This window comes from Brassica oleracea, chromosome C7 (assembly GCF_000695525.1).
Source record: "Brassica oleracea var. oleracea cultivar TO1000 chromosome C7, BOL, whole genome shotgun sequence".
NCBI classification, from domain to species: domain Eukaryota; kingdom Viridiplantae; phylum Streptophyta; class Magnoliopsida; order Brassicales; family Brassicaceae; genus Brassica; species Brassica oleracea.
The window spans coordinates 45012212-45034063 of NC_027754.1; the positions used below are offsets into that span (position 1 = coordinate 45012212).

Here is a 21852-nt window from a genome sequence, read left to right on the forward strand (position 1 = left end):
TGACATGTTTCATGAGCTTTAACTCAAGATCAGTCCCTATTACATCAATTGTTTACAAGAACAAAATATAACTATTTTTACGTTTATAACTGAATTTGCAGCTTAGAAACCACAGTTATATGATTTAGAAGTAGCATGCTAGACTTTTCTCCGTCGGGTCGAGAAAATCATTCTCTACACGGTTGCAATTAAACAAAGGCATTATTAAGATTTTTTTTAAAAATAAATAATTTAGGTTATAATAAGAAAGCAATAACACTTCTATAAAAGAGAAAGAAAAAAGATCTTACCAAGAGTTGCTGAATTGAATGTCCCGATACCATCTTTAGAATTCAAATTACATGTGAGAATTGTTTCATTTCGACTATCACTTAGAATAGTTAAATTGGTTTTCATCTCCCCACTTTTAACTTCTTCATCGTAGTTTACTCTGTTAACAAAGATTACAAAGTAAGGGCATCTGCATCGCTGGAACCCCACTTGGGGTTTCAGATTTTTAATTTTTTTTTTTAATCTTTAAAAAAAAAAAAAAAGGAATCAATCGCAGGCCGCCACGTGTCAGTGGGGTCCGCAAAAATCACAAAAACCTAAAAGAAGTCTATCCTTATCTCATAGTTTTCCTTACCGGTTTTCTTCCTTTGTGCAGAGTCCACGCCTGAAAATCCTTCTAAGGACTCTACGATGCACATGGTCTAAGTATTGCTATTTTCTGGAGCAGCAACAACTTACTCTATCTCCCTTTTGTGAGTTCCAAAATCGTTTTTGACAATAGTGATATCAGCATTACTATTGAGAACCTACAAGAAAAATAACTGAAATCATGCAAATAATATAATTTTCACATTTTTTTTTAATTATTATTTTGTTATAAATATTTTACTAAAAGTTATTCAATTTTGATTGCTTATAGACGATAGAATTAAATGAAAAGAGAAATAAACAAAATAAAAATGTAACATAATTTACTAAAAAAATAGTAGGGACTAAATGGACAAAGGTGGAGCAAAAACGAAGCAAATTACAAGCACAAATAAAGAAAATTATAAGCTTAATAATACTAAAAATGAATAGCAAAATATCTAAAATGGTAAAGTAAAACAAAAAGTATAATGGTAAAGTAAAACAAAAAGTATACTTTGTATTTGACTATTTGTAACCAAACTAAAAAGGTGCTAGTGAGAAACCAAAAGGTCAAAAGTATCCTTTCTTCCAATATTTTGTGTGTTTTTAGGTTTTACCCATAAGTTTTTTAAAAAAAAAGTTTTACAGGGATATTAAAAATATTAAACTGTAAGATGCACGCATGTATTCAAGAATTCATAACCTAATATATATATGAGCTTTTTAAAAGATGATGTATGTTTTAAATTCAGTTTTATTTCATGTTTTTGTTTTTGTTTTTCAACGCTCATAATAATAAATAGTTATGGTATATATATGATATTCAATGAATTTAGTTTATTTTTCATTGGCTTTAATTAAGATATTGTTTTGCAAAAGATTTTTTTTAACTTTATTGTAAAAGCATTTTAAACTAAATAATTTGTTTGTTATTGAATTGGTGTTGATAATAGGAACTGTCGAATCTGATTTTATTTCTTTTAGGACAACATAAATATATTATTGACATATATACTAAATCTTCAATATGTGTATTTAGAATTTTTGAAAATGATTACAATGACTAAAACTGTTAAAAATATCATATTGAAGATTTTGTGATCAATGGTTTAAATTTTTGGTTATACAAATATAAATTATTATAAACACATATGAATAGAAAATTCTATTTAACAGATATTCAGATTAAAAATATACATATTTATTAATATTATTAAAATAAAACATAACAATATAATAATCCACAATTATTTTATTTCAAAAAATTAAAAATATATATCATACTTGAATTGATAAATTTTTAATATTTTTATAATTTTAACTTGATCAAATCACTAAAATATATTTTATATTTTATAAATATTTTATTTTTAATAAAATATTTTTTAGTAATATGTTATAAAATACTCTCTCCGTTTTATTTTAATTGTCGTTTTAGAATTAGATCCACAAATTAAGAAAACATTTAATTTTACATATTTTCAGGATAAAAACATTAACCAATAAAAAATAGATTGTAATATAAATTCAATAAATTTTGTATCGAAACAAAATTTTTACTCTAGGACAACATTTAAATTGAATCGGAGGAAGAATCTCACAGGATTGTTATTTAGTTAAATTAAGGAAATGAGAACTTTACAATTAAAGGGTGGACAGAAATAACGGAATACTAGCTTAAGATCCGTGCAATTGTGCGGGATGAATGTTATATATAAAAATAATTTTAATCTATTATTATCTATTTGTATTCATTTACGTATTTTGTATATAATTAAATTAGAGTAAATAAATAAATAAAAAAATACATCTTTTTTATTTACAATAATGTTTTGGTAAATAAATCAAAACAATCATTTTATTTATTTTATAAAGTATATAACTAAATTTCAATGAAATGGACATAGATATATAGTATATTTTAATATAAATATTTATTATTGAGAATTCATAGTCATATGATAAACACACAATTTCTAATGGGCGATTTTTTTTAATACAAATTTTAAAATTAAAATATTAAGGTTTCAATACTTTTTCAATACAAATTTAGAAATTATCATATTTAAGTATTTTTCTATGTTACATTTTTTAATTTTAAACTATATTAATATATAATATGAATGTCTAGTAAATGAGACTTCATATTCATACGATTTATGATTATTTGTATCTTGTTATTACCAAAAAAATTAAATCATGGTTCACAAAATTTTAGTGTGAAACATTTAATGTTTTTAATAATTTATAGTCGTTTTAAAAATTCAAAATATAACATATAAGAAAAAAAATTATTTTTTATTATATGGTTAATGTGGTTGTTTAGTATCTTTTAATAATATAAAATTGAACAAAAAATAGTTAAGATACAAAAATTATTATCAAATATTTATCATTCATAATCATTAATCATAATCATCAGGATATCAATTGGAACGGGTTTATCCTGATAAGGAAAAACCACCAGAATTTTATGGACCTACAGTGGATAAGTTAAAAGCTTTCTGTTGGGAAGTGCGGTGCCCGCCGAAGTTGAGACATTTCTTATGGCAACTCCTTTCAGGCTGTATAGCGGTAATGAAGAATCTTCAGGGGAGAGGAATACAAGGAGATATTTGTTGTACTCGATGTGGGGACCCGAAGGAATCAATAAATTATGTATTTTTTGAATGCCTTCCAGCACGTCAAGTATGGGCATTATCTAAGATACCATCAAATCCAGACCTTTTTCCTACTTGTTCGTTTTTGGTAACATGGATCATCTCTTTTGGAGAATTACTCCAAAGATGGACGATCACCAATTCGCGTGGATATTATGGTATATATGGAAAAGTCGAAACAATAAGGTGTTTAGTAATCTGGATATAGATCCAAGGGAAACACTTCGATTAGCAGAACTGGAATCGACACTTTGGGCTGAAGCACAGATAGTCACTGATCAAAAAAGGGAGAGCCAAGTACTGACCAGACACACATTAGAAACTACAGGACGTTGGTGTTTTATAGATGGTTCATGGAAAGAAAATGAACTATTTTCGGGACAAGGATGGTATAGTACCTTACTGGGTTTTGATGGTTTATTAGGGGCAAGGAATGTAAGGGCGTGTCTATCATCTCTTCACTTGGAGGTGGAGGCGTTGATTTGGGCAATGGAATGTATGAAGAACTTACGACAGTTTCAGGTTACGTTTGCAACGGATTGTTCTCAATTGGTGAAGATGGTTTCGGAACCAGAAGAATGGCCAGCATTTGAAAGCTACCTGGAAGATATTAAGCTTTTACGAAGAAGCTTCCACAACTCAGATATCATCTATGTACCCCGAACGGAGAACCTACGGGCGGATAGCTTGGCACGTAGTGCTAGGAAACAACCGTCTTTCGTCGTTCATATGGATGCGGAGTTGCCGATCTGGTTTACAGAGTCAATATGAGTCTGTAAATGTCTTGTTGTCAAAAAAAAAAATCATTAATTGTCATATATACGTTAGGCAATCCCGTAGCTTTTATTAAGGAAAGTGCGAGAATATTTTTTTGTACACTATTTATCAATTTAATAGTTAGTTTAATAAAATGTATAGTATAAGTTAAGATGGACCAATTTATTTCTCTAAAAAAATCTGAATTTTATTTTCATAGTGACACGTGGATACAAAACAATGTTGTAATGTTTCTCGATTAATATATAAGAAATTTTTAATTTGTGCATGGCATTGAGCATATTCGCATTCACCTTGTAAACAATGATGATGGGCATATATATTTTTTTTTCTTGGAACTTATGATGGGCATACAATTAATATCCTCTGTCTTCACTATGATTTTAGGAATTTCAAATCTACATTATTTGTTATAGTCCCTCCGTTAAAAATACATATTTTATATTTTCAATATATATTTTTGTCAATTAATAATGAAAAACTTCGAAGTTCAAAAACATTAATTGCATTTCTTAAGATTTTATTGGTTTAAAAATATAAGAAATATGAAATTACAAAAAAAACTATGCATTTATAACTAAGTTTTGATATGTTTTATCAAAAAGTGTGAAAATTCTAAAACATTAATCTTTTAAGAACCGAGGGAATATATGTCAACTCGATTTAGATTAATATTTTTTTACAACAGCAAATTATCGAACCAAGATTCTTTGGAAAATAGTCGACCGTTTTCAAAAGTACTAGTTTTATTTAATTTCCTTAGTTGATCCTTATGCTCTTTATTTCGCTTAATAATTGAGATTGATGTTACATATTAAGATTTTTCCATTATCACATTTAATATTATCAATCAAATTAGTCATGTTCACACATAATTTATTTAAATATATTTTCGAATTCCAACTATATATATATATATATATGTAAATTCTGATTTTATATATTTTGGATATGGATCTGAAAATAATAAATATATTAATTATATAAAATATGATTCTGATCTATTCGGATATCCGAAATATTTTGGTTCGGGTCGGATTCGGTTCTGGTTTTTTTAGATAACAAAATTTTGAATCTGTTTGGATCTTTAACAGTTTCGATTCGGGTTCATTACTATGTTTTTAGATCAGATTTAGTTTGGTTCTTCAATTTTAAGTTTTTTGCCCAGCCCTAATTGGAATGACCGGATCTTAATATCGATGAACTCTTTGTTATGTGTATAGTGTTATTATATGCCTAAAATAAATTTTGTTTGAATGATAAATAAAAATTTAATAAAAATTATTTGTGAAATATCCATATCAAAAATATGTGGTGAAAATCTTCTTTCTGTATAAAGGGGAGAAAATAGATCAAAGTTTAAAACTTTGTTTTGTAGTGGAAAAAATATATTCGGACCAAACCTAAATTTCATGTTTTGAAATCTAGTAAATGGGTCAAGAGATTAATAAATAAATTAGATTTATTAGGCCTATTTTTTATTTTTATTTTATTTTAAGATTTGTGGCTAACAAAGTTGAACCAAAATAAAATAAAATATCTTTGCTAGTTAAATTGGTCAACGTGAATTAATGGAGATAGTGAATGAAAATTTGATTTGATTTGTAACTTACATCTAAATGCACATCCATATAATTATGATGAGAATATTTCGCAATCTGCATCTTTATTGCCTACATTGAAGATGACGTTAGGACGGTGGCTATATAAAGCTAGAATCATCTCATTACAAAACACTCATCCAATGCAAACAAAAACAACATTCTCTTACCTTTTTTCTTTTGTGTTTGACATTATAACATAGTTTTATGTTCCACTTTTGGTTCTGAAGTGTTGTGAAATCTTGATTCTGCTATAAGTCTTTTCCATTACGGATACGGTACATATGTTATTATATTTTTTTTATTTATATTATTTGTAACTTTTGTTTTAGGTATCAAATTTGCTCATCTACACGCATTTTTTATATAAGTTCCTTAGTATATATTATTTTCTTGGTCAACAGTATACACATTCAAAACCAAATCTAGAATCTGTATAGGTTTTGTTATATTTGTACTGTACGTACTGAGATTTTATAAGTTGTTTTAATTTATTAAAAAATTTATTGATATTTTTTTTGGATAAATATTCATTTTCCAATAATTTTTTTAATGTATAAATAATTAATTTATTCTTTATGCGTTACCTAAACGTGTTTATTTAACCATATATTTATCATATTTCTCTCCAGAGACTCAACTGCAACTTGGCCGGCCGATCATCATGACTTCGGAAGAAGTTCAACCAACCCAAATAAACAAGACGGTTCCTGAGTCACCGTCGTCGTTTCCATCGCTACCAGACGAAATCATAGAGAACATTCTTGCCCGTGTCACGAGATGGAAGTACCCATCGCTCTCTCTCGTCTCAAAGGGATTCCACTCTCTCTTATCATCTAGGGAGATCTACAAGACTCGATCTCAAATAGGAGCCAATGAAACATGCGTCTATGTCTGGTTAAAGTTGCCCGGTCACCCATGTGCGAGCTGGTTTAGCCTTCGGACGAAACCTAATAATCAAAACCAAACCAAGCATAAAAGGAAGATGAGGTTTAAGCGCGACCCGAGTGGATTTTCTGTTGTTCCTATAGCTTCCTCTCCTACCGATTCTTTTCCCGAACTATATTACACCAAAACGGTTGGTCCGGAAATCTACATAATCGGTGGACCCTACGTTAACAAACCGTCTTCCTCAGTTCGGATCTTCGACTGTCGGAGTCACACTTGGCGTGATGGCCCTAAGATGACCGTGGCTAGAAAGCATGCGAATACAGTTGTACTCGATGAGAAAATATATGTGATGGGAGGTTGCGATATTGACGCCTACTATGCCAACTGGATTGAGGTATTTGACGTAAAAACTCAGTCATGGGCAGCCTTTCCTGGTCCTGGCGTTGATGAGTTATGCAACCACTTTCGCAAAAGACGTTGCTATAATGTTAATGTGTTCGAAGGGAGAATTTACTTACTGACAGGTGATAAGGAATACACTTACGAGCCGAAAGATGGCACATGGAAACTTGTCAAAGAGATATCGAGTTTCCTATCCGATGATTCCGTGGAGGCTTGGTGTGAGATTGGGAAGGTAATATGTTGTCGCACTCGCTCCGGTTATTTAATGTGGTCTGCCTCTGAGAATGAGGGTAGAGTATGGAGAGAGATTAAGGGTTTGAAAAAATTGCGTAGGCACCCTACAAGAGGTTTAAAAATTGGGTATGTGTTTGCACTGTTGGACTGTGGTGGCAAACTTTTAGTTATGTGGGATCCGTATTGCATTTCTGGTATCAGAAGCAAGAAAATTTGGTATGCCAAGATTTCTTTAGAATCAAGATGCAATGGACGCGAGGTGTGGGGAAAAGTTGACTGTGTCGATGTGCTTACTTTTCCTGTCGAATCATATGAAGGGTTGGATTGTTTAACTGCTTCTGTTTGATGTCTCTTACAATGCTGTATGAGTTGTTTCTTGGTTCTTTTACTTAAAATGCTGTTTTGTTCTTTTTTTTTTTAAGAAAGGTTTTGTTCTTTGAGAGTTGAGAAGCCGAGGTTTTTTCTTTAATGTTAAACATTTATGCTTTAATCATATAGTATGTGCAATCGCATTAGTTTACTCTTATGCCACAATTTTTTTCTTTATAAGGATTGTGAATATCATTAATAAAAATGAGTGAGTTTGTACTTTGTAGTAGTACAAAGGTTAAAAACGAGAAGCAATCCCAAGCCAAAAAATATAATTAATTATAAATATGTTGATCAAACCATAAAATATAATCTCTCCGTTCTTTAATGACTTTTTAGAAAAAAAATTTGTTTCAGAATGATGTATTTTTTGTGTTTTCTATGATAAAATTGCAAACTTCAAGAAAATTAATTGACTTTATTGAATTATTATTGGTTAAAAATTATTGAAAATTGAAAATTACAGAAAATGATATATTTATTACGGTAGTTTAATGTGTTTTCTTAATATGTGTGAAAATACTAAAAAGTCTATCATTTAGGAACGGAGCAAGTATATCTCTTTTTCATTTGAACTTTTTTATTCAATAAATTTTATCACAGACGATAACAAAACCCAGAACAAGTTTTTGAGATACACATGTAAATCATTAAAAATATGATCTGAAAAGTATAAATTGAAGAGAAATCAAGATTGAGTTTTTTAAAATACACCAATACCAAAATTATCTCATTTTACACTTTTTGACAACATCAAAAATACTTTTCCATATTACAACGAGCTTTAACTATGTTCGTTGCCTACATGACAAAAATTTTCTAGATAAAAACAAATTTTTCTTTGATTAAATCTATTCAAAAAGAAGCCACTTCATTAAAATTTGCTCTATAAAATTTGAATTCAAGTTTAAATGGTACATGGAAACTTGTAAGAGAGAATTCAAGTTTCGTATCGGGTCCCGTACAGGTTTGGGGTCAGATGGGGGATATAATATACGGCGGTTGCACTTACTTTGGGCACTTAATGTGGTATCGCTTTGAGAATGAGGGTATAGAGTGGAGAGAGATCAAGGGTTTGGAAAAACTGCGTGAGCACCCTACTAGAGGTTTAAAAACTGGGAGACGGTTTGATCTGGTTGAATGTGGTGGCCAACTTTTAGCTATGTGGGATCCGTATCCCAGTGTTCGCAGTTCTAGTATCAAACGAAATATCAAAATTTGGTCTGCCAAGAAGATTTCTTTAGAATCAAGATGCAATGGATGTGAGGTGTGGGGCAAGGTTGAGTGTGTTGATGTGCTTACCTTTCCTGTTGAATCATATCAATGGTTTAATTGTGTAACTGCTTCTGGCAGATGTCGCTTAGAAAAGGTATGAGTTGCTTCTTTTGCTTTGAACATGCTGTTTTGCTCTTTGAGACAATCTTTTTTTTTAAAAAATCTTTGAGACAATCTTCATCCCTCTTTTCTATCATAAGCTCAATTATATGATAGTCTCTCGAAATTCAAATGTCTCCTTATACATATGTGTACGCAGGTGTACGTGACTGTTAAGAATATATATAGATAATAAAACTGAACATGTATTTCGAGTGATATTGTTAACGCTTAAAATTGATGTTTGATTAGCTTTATTTAGTTCAAGTTCAGTCCCGATTTTTTTTTTTTTTTTGTAACAAAGTTCAGTCCCGATTAAAAACCTTAATTAGATGATTTAGAAGTAGCATACTAGGGCTTTCAAAAAGTTACATTTATGATCTTCAAAAGAAGTTGTATGCAATTGAGTAAGAGGTCCATACGGAGTACTGAATTAAGAATCTCAAAATAATAAAAATACTTCTAACATTCACGTAGCATTAAAACACATTAAGAAAAGATTTCAGCACACATTAATATTTGATTATGATACATGTAACTGATCATCACTGAGTTTTGCTTATATTTCACTGGCTTAGCACTGTTTGTATTCCTCTAAATACTATATATAATTCAATTTTACCTCTAAAAGTAAATACTGTGTACAAAATATGATAGAATTTAATTTATTATCATTTTATCAAAGCATTTGAAATTTTCCTTTTCTTATAGTAGAGATATGGTAGCTATGAAAATTATAGATTACATTCATGTAAATAGTAACATAATGAAATGTTAAAATATGTATCGTTATAATTTAAAATTAGTTATCATTTTAAAATATTATTTTAAAAGAAAAATCACGCGCTTTAAAAACGCAGATCAAAATCTAGTATGCTTTAATCATATAGTATGTCGTACAAATTTTACTTTTATATTTTATAAGTTTTATGATTTATATTTCTTAAAGTTAATTTCTTAGAGCTATCTACTTTTTTTTTGAAACAACCTTAGAGCTATCTACTATATTCAACACCCAATATGTACTCTATTATTCTCTCCGTTTGAGTTTAATTGTTGTTATAAAATAAAAATTTTGTTTCAAAATAAATGTTTTTTAATAATTTCAATTCAAAATTTATTAACAATATTTCTAAAAAACACATTGAGTAATTGAATTATTTTATCTTAAAATTTAATGATAAATACTTGATTAATATTTTAATAAATATAAAAAATCTTGTTGTAAAATTACTATTTTGTTTATTAGTTTATTTACTTATATGTTTTTTTCTATTATAATATGCATTATTATTATTTATCCTAGAAATTTTTATTGTTCGCTTATGGCAACCATAATTTCAAAAATTATTATGTTGATCTAAATATTTTACAATATCTTAATTTCGTAATAAACAATGAAATATTATTATGCATTAATATATATTCAGTTATAAAATTAAAATTGAAAATTATATCTTACTTTTATCTATTTTATAATCATAATCAATCATGTTAAAATTATTATTGTGAACTAAATATGATAGAATTATATTAAATTAATAGTTTATAAATTTTATTTTCATAAATATAAATTATTTATGTTAAAAAATTTAAGATGATGACATAACGGCTTAACATTAACAGAATATATAATGCATGTATAAAAATTAATATATCTTAGACTTTTGTATTTATACAATAATACATTGTGTAAAATGAATAAACATAAGAAAATATTGGTAAAAGGAAATCTAGTTTTGAAGGGCAGTAAAACTTTAACATAAATTAAGTACAAAATACTTTTCAAATATGGTTTTTTATGCAAATATTATTTTGTTTAATAACTAAATGCAAATACAATAAGATAAATATATAATAAGAAACAACAAATACATGTGACAGTTTTAAATCATTTGTTATTTTACAATATGTAAACTATAAATAAATGTATTTTAAATTGTTGTATAAACATTTAAATATATTATTAAAATTAAAAATATACCACTAATAATTTAAAATAAATATATATGCATATATAACTGAAAATAACACATGTGCGGTTGCGCGATTTAAAATCTAGCAAGTGTTTAAGTAACTTGATATTACGCAGGTGTACGTCTATGTGTTTAGAGTGTATGAATATTATGGAAAAATTAAAAATGTATTTCGAGTGATTAAAATTCTGTGTAAATATATGATCCTATTAAAACTATAAATTAATATAAAAAATAATGTATATGTATATACATTTTATATGTGTACAAACAAACTATTATATTGTTTGTTTAATCTTTACAATGGAGTTAATTATCTTTAATATTTCTTAATATTTAATATATTTTGATGAGATTTAGTAAAAACTATATCTAAAATCACATTTAATATCTATGAAACATATTCTGTATATGCCAAACAATATATTAAAAACAATCTGAATGACAAACTTCCAAAATTTAATTAAAACAATACACAAACTTACATATTTTATTATTTAGAAAAATAAATATTTAAGATGGAAAAATCTAAAAATGAAATTTTGTAAATTAATAACAGCATATATTAATAAACTCTCATATTTCCAACATTATTAATTTATAAAAAAAATTACTGTATCTATGCGTACATTTTTTGTATTAACAAAATTTACAAAACTTTAGAAACTTTTTATAATCCTCCTTTTATGGTTTATATTGTTTCTATATAAGTTCCTTAGTGTATATTATTTTCTTGGTCAACTATATATATATATACAAATCTAGAATCTATTGTAACTTCCATATCTGCAAAATATCCCATTCAAAATGGGAAACGTATTGATATGTTACTTTAAATACGGAATTAGTTTGCTAATAATGTTGACCAAATCATTTTTATATACGTTTTAACCGATTTCCATGAATATTCTCTCCTCCACTACTTTCTTCCACCAACAATGATCCCCAAAGAAGAAGTTGAGCCGCCGCAGAAAAAGGCCAAGCTTCCACCACCACCACCACCGCCACCACCGCCGCCGCTTAACCATCAACCATGTCTCTCCTTTTCTTCACTTCCAAACGATATCACTTTGAATTTCTTCGCACGTATCCCAAAATCTTATTACCCTAAAATCTCCCTCGTCTCCAAAACCTTTCGTTCTCTCCTCTCTTCCTCAGAGCTCTATGCCGCACGTTTTCAAATGGGAACCACCGTGACCTGCCTCTACATCTGTCTAGAGTACTCCACCGAGCACTTCACCGATCCATCTCCACGATGGTTCAGTCTCTATGTGAAACCTAAACGAAACCTAACCGATGGTAGAACTAGAGAGAAATCAAGTGGAAACCTCTTGGTTCCTGTTCCCAAACATTCTCCACCTCCTCCTCCTCCACATGCGTCTTCGACCATAATGACTGGCTCGCAAATCTACGTATTCGGTGGACCATTGGACGATAACGTAAGACGCTACTCCTCAGCTGTTCGGGTTTATGAGTGTAGGAATAAAACGTGGCGAAATCTTCCTAACATGAATATGGAGAGGTTCTATGCGTCTGCATGTGTCCACGACGACAAGATTTATGTAATGGGAGGATGTATAGCTCGGTCTATGCACGAAAGTTGGTTTGAGATGTTCGACATCAAGACACAGACCTGGAAAACCTTACCGCCGAATCCTGACCTTCATGTACGGTTGGGGTGCAAGAAGGTTCGCAAAATCGGTGTGGTGCATGAAAAGATTTACGTAAAGACTGAGATTGAGCTCCGTGATTGGGTCTATGATATGAAGGAAAAGAAATGGAGCGTTGCGGATGTGGGGTTGAGTGTAAATTGGTCGAACTCTTGGTGCGTGATAGACAATGTGATGTTTTCTTACTCTCGCTTGAGGTATGTGTGGTATGATTTAAAGAATGGCACGTGGAAAGATGTGAGAGGTTTGGAAGTGCTGAAGAAGTATCGTAGTTTTAGTAGTCATGTTAATCCGAATGGTAGAGTTGGTAGTGTGGTTGAATTAGTGAACTACGGTGGGAAACTCGTGATTATTTGGGATAGGTTTGAGCGGCGTGGTCGTAGTCAGAACAAGAACATCTGGTGTGCGGTGGTTGCGTTGGAAAGAATCCATGAAGGTTTTTGGGGGAAGATTGAGTGGTTCGATGTTGTGCATACTGTCCCCAAGTCATATGAGTTCTTGCGTTGTCTACCCGTTTTGGTTTGATGACTCTTACTTAGTCAAGCTAGTAGAGTCATCCTTAACTTGTGCTTTGTTTTGTATTTAGACATTGACTTTTCTAGACATTGCTTCAGTTTTCATTTTGAATCGACTTGAGAATAGTATATGTATTGTGTGTTTGTGACTACCCCTATGCATTTTTTTTTTTGAAACACTTTTTTTTTTGAAACACACCCCTATGCATTTTGTTAGCTTAGACCACCCGCAACGCGGGGTTTAAGTAGATCCTTAGCATTAATTCTTACTCGGGATTGATTAAAATATTAATATAAAAAAATCATAAGTTAAGAAAGAGTCCTTAACTAAGGAGATTAAGGATTTGGTCCTTGATGAGTTGGCAAAGCCCGATTGGTGAGGGTCAGGGTCGTGTTTTGTAAGGAGAGAAAAAAAAAAAAGAAGTCGCGACAATTACAGAAAAAAAATTACTCCGGCGAAACGAAAGGTGATTCGGCGATCTTCCGTGTTGAAGGTAAATCAGAGCGTTTTAGTTCATTATCTTTGCATTTGGAGTTGATGCATGTTGATTTCATCAATTTTTACGGTTCGATTGTGGGATTTTACTTGAATGAAGGTTTCAAATCGAATTAGGGTTTTCGTCTGGGTTTGCTATTTTCTTATTTCCGATTCGATTCTTTGTTGTTTTCGTCGTCTAGGAATTGAACACATAATGAAAGGAATCAGAGGCAAAGATGATCTTACGGCTGCGTAAAGTTTCATTCTTTCTTCACTCAACTTTTTGATCCCTGTTTATATTTCCTTGTCTGAGAATCTTCAAGATTTGTTCTTTGGGTGATATTGATTTGATGAAAACCTGTTACAGACGTTGTTTCTTATTGGGTTTTGACAAACTTTGCAGCATGGTCTCAGCCTCAGGTGGTGGGTTGGCGTACGCTTTTGTGAGCAAAGGCTTGAAAGTAAAGCCTGCACACGCACTCTCCTGGGCTGTTTGCTACGCTGTTGCGTCAGGAACAATGTATAAGGTGATTGATTGATTGTTCATGAACCAATACAAAAAGAGTATACATATCTTTTTACTTACCACGGGTTTTTGTTCTTCTTTCAGGTGAAGGAAACAATCAGAGCAGGAAGTAAACATTCCACCGGCACCAGGGGCAAGGCTTTTGATACTTGATCATATCAAGAGATTTGTTTACAAGCTTCTCTACTAGTACTCTCTCACATGGATCAAATATATGAACTGAATCTAACCATTCTCTGTTGTTTTGATCAAATATACCAACCCTCCCTTTTATCTTATATGGTGGTTGTAATAACTTAGAATCTTGGAGATATAGTTTCGAGAGACGTAACCTTGCTAGTTCATTCGCTGAAACTTTATGTTTGCTTTTAAGTAAAACCAACAACGTAACAGAAACTATTTTTTACAATTTTTTTTACTTTTAAAATTTTTTAAATGTTTTACAAATTTAATTATTTTTAATGGTTTACAAATTTATTAAATGTTTTACAAATTTAATTATTTTTAATGGTTTACAAATTTATTAAATGTTTTACAAATTTAATTATTTTTAATGGTTTACAAATTTATTAAATGTTTTACAAATTTAATTATTTTTAATGGTTTACAAATTTATTAAATGTTTTACAAATTTAATTATTTTTAATGGTTTACAAATTTATTAAATGTTTTACAAATTTAATTATTTTTAATGGTTTACAAATTTATTAAATGTTTTACAAATTTAATTATATTTTATTTTTAAGAATTCTATAGTGGATAACACCATTGGACTAACAAATATGATTAGAGTCCTTAACTATTTAAACAAAAAAAATTTAAAAAAATATATATTATTCTATTGTTAAGGATTCCAATGATGATTGGAGTTGCTCTTAATTCTGGTTACAAAGTAAACTAAGGTGATACAAACTCACTTGAGGCAAAGTCTCTATGTTTTGTCCTTTTAATGTCTTCATCTTAATAACATTTGTTCACCTTGAAGTGAAGAAATATTCTCATAAACTTAACCTATTAATTTGTTCATGTTGTTCATTACTCGTTAATTATAGAGGAATGATCCGTCCTCTAATATTTTCGTTATTCTATTTTATTTGCTCCTCTCGTTCTCTGTTTGTATTCTTACGAATGATTGATTTGAATAATTTCTTTGAGTATAGCAAGGTCGGCTTAACAATATAAAGGGTATTTGGACAAAAAAAATAAATTAAGCCCCTATAATTAATTAATTTTATCAAATATTATTATATATATATATATCAACTTATCTAAATTTACTCATTTGTTTGCGCTTTTTAAATATAAAAAATAGACTATTATTATTTTTATTGTGTAAATATGAAATTTAAAGTGCAAACAAAAAAAATTAGGCCCCTGATGTAAAAAAAAAAAATCAGGGCTTTTTATATTACTAATTTTTTTTTTACTTTAGGCGGCCCCGAGCAGGTACACTGCTTGCCCTGGCACCTAGGCCGGCGCTGAGTAGTAGGTAAGCAGCTACTAAAGTTTACTTTCTAAGTTGAATCACAAGGAAGTAAACTAAGGTTACTCAACAACACATATGATCAACATCAAATTATAGGTAGCCATTTCGGTTTTGATGACTAGTAAAGTTATTATTTGATCAAGTTTCGTGGAACCAATGTTCATCACTGATTTTCACAATTTCAAAATGTGAGCATCCTATGTTTGCGACAATGCAATTTAGGTCAATATATATATAGCTGGGTTAATTCCATTATAACTTAGCTCAAACTATAGTGTTATGCGCCATTCTCGAGTTAGCATCAAGCGGCCACACTCGCTCAAGAACTTAATTGGTGTATAGCTGAAGAAATTCGACTTAATCTTCACACCAACTCCGGATCCATTCTTTGAGTAGAGGATATACACATTTTTATGCCAAAGATTCATCTCTTAAACATACGCGATGAAAAGTAAAATTTATCTCTGTTGAGTATGTGAAAGACAAAGGTTACAAATCTTATTGCACCGTGACTCACATTCCAGTGTAGAGACTGTTGATATCTAACAGTGGAGATGGAGCCATTAAGGTCTGGAAGAAAAAATTAACCATGATGGACTGTTGTGTAGTGTTGTTGTAGTGTTCATTGCGACTCTTACCTTTTTCATTGTAACATCAAATGCTTAAAAAAGCTTTGTAATTTTCTAAAGCTTCTTTTGTATAGATTTTTCTAATGTAGATAGAGACTCTGTTCACTGAACATGACAAAGGGAGGGAGGTGGTTCTTTTGAATAGATTTTTTCCAATGACAAAAGGAGGGAGGTGGTTCAAACAAAACTCTCAGCTGTTCAGGAGAAATCATTAACCTACACGCATTGTCTGAAACTCTCAAAACAAGCTTTTTGAAGAAGTAAAATATTCATTCATTCGGTGGCGGATTCTTCAGGCCTGTCTGTTTCTTCTCTTGGGACCAGACTTGGCGACTCTTAGGCCTTTGCTGATCACGCTGAGCCTAGCAAGTGCCGCTTTCTTCAGATCAGGCCTGTAGTAGTTGTCCACAACCTGATAAAATTTAGACAAAAAAATCATTATTAACACTGAAAGACAGAAAAAAACAGATTTGAAATATTGAACAGAAGGAAGAAAACATCTCAGAAGCCAAGCGTAACAAATATATTTCATAGAAGAAAGACCTCACAAAGAAGTCTTCTTCTTACGTGTTAGCTTTCTCATCACTGATAAACTTTGCAAAAAACAAATAAACTAACATCAAATTTTGTAATTAGCTCAGAAGCAAGCGTAACAAATATATTTCATAGAAAAGATATACCCCACAGAGGAGTTGTCTCTTCTTACGTGTTAGCTTTCTATCACAGCTCATTAAAACCAAAACTATAATGAAACTTAAAAAGTATCAGTTCATTTAGAACATTTAACCACAAGTTTTATAAACAACCAAAACAATGTGTATAAAGCTCATATAGAGCAGAACCACTTACAAAAGCTAAGCAACCAAAAAAATATTATTGCCAAACAATGATATTGATTATAAGAATAGAGTTTAGTACCTGGTTGGCAACAGCTTTGGCCATCCTGGGGAACTAACTCCTTCTTGAGGACAGACTTGTTAACAGAGAGTTTAGGCTTGTTTTGCTTCTTGCTCTTGGTGGTTCCCAGTACCACACCTTGCTCCTTGTCAGCTACCTGAATGGTCACTGTCTTTTTGTTTGCCAAACCTAAACTCACATTACAAAAATCCAAAACTTTAATCAGATAAGAGATTCTATCACAATTCAACATCAAGAGACCAACAAGATTAACAGTCAAAAGATCCAAACTTTATAGTTTATTCAACCTAAAGCAGATATATTTAAGGCAAAAGATGCAAACTTTACAGTTCATTCAAACTAAAGCAGACATTTTTTAATCAAATAGTGAGATGCCAATACAAAAACTGAACAGAGTTCACTTTCAACCTAACATAATACTATCTCACAGATTCATTAAGACATATCTAGAAAATAATACAACTAGTTGTAAAATTATTCATTACCAGAGTGTTTGTAGGAGTTGAGGTTGCAGAGGTTGTTGGTCTCCTTGTTGAACTGAACCTTGGCATTGCCTCTACCGAACCGAACTGTTTGACCAAGAAACAGTTGTTTCTCTTCACTATCTCCCACACCAACTGTCCTGGAACTGTTGTCATTTCGATGATCTCCTAATGGAATGTCAAGCTCACGAACTAGACAATGGCTCGGAATATAAGAGTGAACCAGATTAGTTCCGGCCTTAGGTGAATATCTATATACACTCTTTGCAAAGCCCTAAGTTTAATTCAGTGGGATAATAAGTGTGAATTAGTGTTAATCTTGATAATTATCAAAAGGGCGTTTGGTCTAGTGGTATGATTCTCGCTTTGGGTGCGAGAGGTCCCGAGTTCGATTCTCGGAACGCCCCTTAATTTTTTTAAATCAAATTTGGTTTAAGCGTTTTCCTTTTCCACTTTTCCTAATAAACTCTATTGTTTAAAACTCATCTGCAATGCGATCGGCTGCAACCAAAATACTCAAAAACACACAATTTTGTATTTTCAATCATATTACAGACGAGATTATTATGAATCATATGTTAACCACACACAAAAGAGCGAAACATTCTTTAGTGAACACATATGTTAACAAATAGATTGCACAAAAGTTTGGTTCAATTTTCCTTTATACTGATATCAAACAAGTAGAGAAACTCACTGTCGAAATTTTTGTTCTTTATTGATCGCAATCTCATCAAAGAGATGGGTTTTAGCAAATTTTCACAGCTCCAAAGCTCTCTGCTTCCGTTTCAGGGAAAAAGCTGTAAGAAAAAAAATTGATTCATGGAAACACTAAAATACGGAGGAGGGGAGAGATTACACAATCTTCAAAGTTATAGTTCCTCTCATTCAAGGGTAATATCCAGTGAAGGTGAATCCTCTGCCGATGATCTCACCAGCGCAATACCACGCAAAGCATTCGAGACCAAACAATGCAGCGACTCCAGCATCTTCTACCTTCAGATCGGTTCTGTTCTTCCACAAGTTCTTTGCGTAGTCTACTTCTTTCCTCAAGGTTTCACAGCGTCCAGGAATGCTGCAATAAGGAGTGGGAAAAATAGTTAGATTACTGAGAAAAGCCACACACAAAAGGCAAAACCAAGATCGCGAGAAGAGAGGGAGAAGGAGGACCTAGCAAGACGGGTGTAGAGAAGTTGCTTAGACAACTCTTGGCACTTGTCAACCGTAGCAGGTTCCTGGATGTAATGCTTGTTCTTCTCAAGCAACTGCCTGTAGTAAGAAGTTCCGTGCTTGGCCACAAACTTGGAAGCCTCACATGCCTTTGACTGAACTTGAATCAACCTTGATGCCATCTTCACAAAACCTAATCCTTCAAAATTACAATCAAAATGTAAAACATCTACCATTTTTTTCTCAGTTTCAGAAACAAAAACCCAACAATTTTTTTAACATAGCCCATATCGGAATAACATTCAAAGACAGAGACTTTGGAATTAAAATTCACACAAATTGAGCAAAAAGACCGAAACTTTAAACCCCCAAATCAGCAATTGTTAGAGTAGCAGATGGAATGAGCTTCCACTGTGAATCAACGAAACATATTCAAACTTAAAAGCAGTGATTCATTCCCTATAGAAGCAGGAAGAGATCAATGAATGTAGATCTAAGAGGTCAGACCACAGGAGCAAAACCCAATCAGCCAAAGAAAACTAAGGTCAAAGTAGATTTATAGAACCAAATTGAGAATCTGAAACGAGAGCATTGCATGAAGATCAGCGAGGCTCACCGTACCTTTGTGTATCTGCAATTGAATGCCCCACCGGTGAGGAAGAAGATGAGTAGTTGGTTTGGGGACTTTCTCTCCGAGAGGATCTCAACGACGGCTACTCTTAATACGATGCCGTTTTAGTCTTCTCCGCGCTATTTCCCAAATCCTAATGCCCCAATACGACACCGTTTTATGGTAATTTTGAACCGGAGGGATAAATCTAACCGGTTTGTGGTGCGTGTGGACGAGAATTCAACCGGTTCAGAAAATATCTTTAAAAACGATTTAATTTAAAATTCGCAACAGGAGAGAGAGAAAAACAAGACCAAAGACTTTGCTTGTTCAAGTTCTGAAATAATAAAAAGCTTGTGGCGGCTTCCTTAAAACCCTAATCTTTTGCACTTCCTCTCTCTCCCCAAAACCCTTCTCTCTCTCTTCCCTCGGCTCTAAGAGAAACGATGACGAAGAATAACAACAACAACAACAACAACGAGGAAGAAGAGTTCGTCAGCTTCGGACACAATCTGAACACGAAGATACGCTTCGAAGACGCTGATGAAGACGAAGCTGCACAAGGCTCCGCTGAAGCCGCCACCGCCCAAGATGAATCCATGTGCGACGCCGCAGATGGCACAACCGAAATGGCTGATGATACCACCAGCGCCGATTACTACTTCGATTCCTACTCTCACTTCGGTAAGATGAATCCATGTGCTCTTTAGTTATCAACTTGTGTGCTGAATGTTGACTCTGATTCCAACGTTTATCTGTTTTTTTTTTGCAGGGATTCATGAAGTAAGTATCTTGCCGAGATTCTCCTATGTATGATTATCTGTCTGGTGTCTGATTGGAGGATTGTATCTATTACAGGAGATGTTGAAGGATGTAGTGAGAACAAAGACTTACCAGAACGTGATTTACCAAAACAAGTTTCTCATCAAGGACAAAGTTGTTCTTGATGTTGGTGCTGGGACAGGGATCTTGTCTCTCTTCTGTGCCAAGGCTGGAGCTAAACATGTCTACGCTGTAACGCTTCCTTTTTTTTTCATTAGAAGTTAAAAAAAAAAACTTATTTCAATCTGAATTGATTTGGTTGAGTTTGTCCTTTTAATAGGTTGAATGCTCTCAAATGGCTGACATGGCTAAGGAGATTGTTAAAGCCAATGGCTTTTCTGATGGTACTTCTTTTCTTCTTTCAAGTTTAAACCTTTATAGCCGCTTAATGGTTTTGTTTTGTGCGTTGTAGTAATAACGGTTTTGAAAGGGAAGATTGAGGAGATAGAGCTTCCTACTCCTAAAGTGGATGTGATCATATCTGAGTGGATGGGTTACTTTCTGTTGTTTGAAAACATGTTGGACAGTGTCCTGTACGCTCGCAACAAATGGCTTGTAAGTTACACAGCTCCAACTTTGTTTACATTAGAGCTATGAAGAGCCTATGGTTTCATATCCTTCCTTGGTTTTATTGATAGGTTGATGGTGGGATTGTGCTACCAGACAAAGCCTCTCTCTTTCTTACAGCCATAGAGGATTCAGAGTACAAAGAAGACAAAATTGAATGTAAGCTAGCTCATTGATTCTCTTTCTCCATCATTTCTCTCAATGTCTGTTGACAACTGTGTTTTGTAGTTTGGAACAGTGTGTATGGTTTTGACATGTCATGCATCAAGAAAAAGGCTATGATGGAGCCGCTTGTTGACACTGTCGACCAAAAACAGATCGTCACTGATAGTAGACTACTTAAGGTATAAGATATACACAATGATTAGTCGTATCTCTTTTACATTTGTGGCTAATGCTCACTTCATTTTATTGTAACAGACGATGGATATCTCAAAGATGTCTTCTGGTGATGCTTCCTTCACTGCTCCCTTCAAAATAGTTGCACAACGGAATGACTACATCCACGCCCTCGTAGCCTACTTTGACGTGTCGTTTACCATGTGCCACAAGCTTCTAGGTTTCTCAACAGGTTCACATCTCTCTCTCTGCAAAATTCCTTGCTAGTTCATTATGGTTTGAAACTAACCACCGGGTGTGAAATTGCAGGACCAAAGTCACGGGCCACGCACTGGAAACAAACAGTCATGTACCTTGAAGATGTGTTGACAATATGCGAGGGTGAGACCATCACTGGAAGCATGTCGGTTTCTTATAACAAGAAGAATCCTAGAGACGTTGACATAAAGCTAAGCTATTCTTTGGATGGTCAGCACTCCAAGGTCTCAAGAACTCAACACTACAAAATGCGTTGAAATTCTCTCAAAAAGAAGCATTTCTTTAAGCTTTCAGCTGAAACTGAGAAGATACAGTTTCTCAAATTGTGATATTAGTTTTTGTATTTTTTTGTCTTCAAGTTTTGCAACATTCCCTTTGCTTCACAGTTTACACTGCTGCATTTGTCTTTATGTTTCTGAGTTTCAGATTAATGATTTCACTAAACAAACTCTTGTATGTGTCTGTCTATCTTGTGTG

At 32.2% G+C, this 21852-nt stretch overlaps 4 protein-coding genes, 1 non-coding gene and 1 pseudogene across 7 annotated transcripts; 4 read left to right on the forward strand and 2 right to left on the reverse strand.

Annotated features, from left to right (window-relative positions):
- Nucleotides 1-5965: 5965 nt before the first annotated feature.
- LOC106305661 (F-box/kelch-repeat protein At5g39560-like) lies at nt 5966-7532 on the forward strand. The gene is made up of 2 exons (XM_013742008.1): nt 5966-5991; nt 6292-7532. Exon 2 carries the CDS (start codon nt 6324-6326, stop codon nt 7530-7532), a length of 1209 nt encoding a protein of 402 aa, XP_013597462.1. The 5' UTR covers nt 5966-5991; nt 6292-6323.
- Nucleotides 7533-11774: 4242 nt separating this feature from the next.
- On the forward strand, nt 11775-13240 carry LOC106305138 (F-box/kelch-repeat protein At4g29370). Its single transcript, XM_013741508.1, has one exon. The coding sequence runs from the start codon at nt 11844-11846 to the stop codon at nt 13098-13100; it is 1257 nt and encodes a 418-aa protein (XP_013596962.1). The 5' UTR covers nt 11775-11843; the 3' UTR covers nt 13101-13240.
- Nucleotides 13241-16313: 3073 nt separating this feature from the next.
- On the reverse strand, nt 16314-17801 carry LOC106306320 (annotated as a pseudogene).
- Nucleotides 17802-17944: 143 nt separating this feature from the next.
- TRNAP-UGG lies at nt 17945-18016 on the forward strand. The gene has a single exon. It is a non-coding gene; the product is annotated as a tRNA-Pro (tRNA).
- Nucleotides 18017-18229: 213 nt separating this feature from the next.
- LOC106306321 lies at nt 18230-19514 on the reverse strand. Of its 3 annotated transcripts, none has more exons than XM_013742891.1 (3): nt 19401-19512; nt 18780-18978; nt 18230-18684 (listed from the first exon to the last, which is right to left on the reverse strand). In XM_013742891.1, exons 2-3 carry the CDS (start codon nt 18959-18961, stop codon nt 18498-18500), a joined length of 369 nt encoding a protein of 122 aa, XP_013598345.1. In that variant the 5' UTR covers nt 18962-18978; nt 19401-19512; the 3' UTR covers nt 18230-18497. The 3 variants fall into 3 exon arrangements, with proteins under 3 accessions (XP_013598345.1, XP_013598347.1, XP_013598346.1); XM_013742893.1 differs by having other exon boundaries at nt 18307-18684; nt 18780-18972; nt 19396-19514; XM_013742892.1 differs by having other exon boundaries at nt 18307-18684; nt 19396-19513.
- Nucleotides 19515-19690: 176 nt separating this feature from the next.
- LOC106306318 (protein arginine N-methyltransferase 1.1-like) lies at nt 19691-21825 on the forward strand. Its single transcript, XM_013742888.1, has 9 exons — nt 19691-20073; nt 20162-20172; nt 20248-20403; nt 20492-20555; nt 20624-20766; nt 20850-20937; nt 21007-21122; nt 21199-21349; nt 21427-21825. The coding sequence occupies exons 1-9, from the start codon at nt 19836-19838 to the stop codon at nt 21630-21632; spliced, it is 1173 nt and encodes a 390-aa protein (XP_013598342.1). The 5' UTR covers nt 19691-19835; the 3' UTR covers nt 21633-21825.
- Nucleotides 21826-21852: the final 27 nt, after the last annotated feature.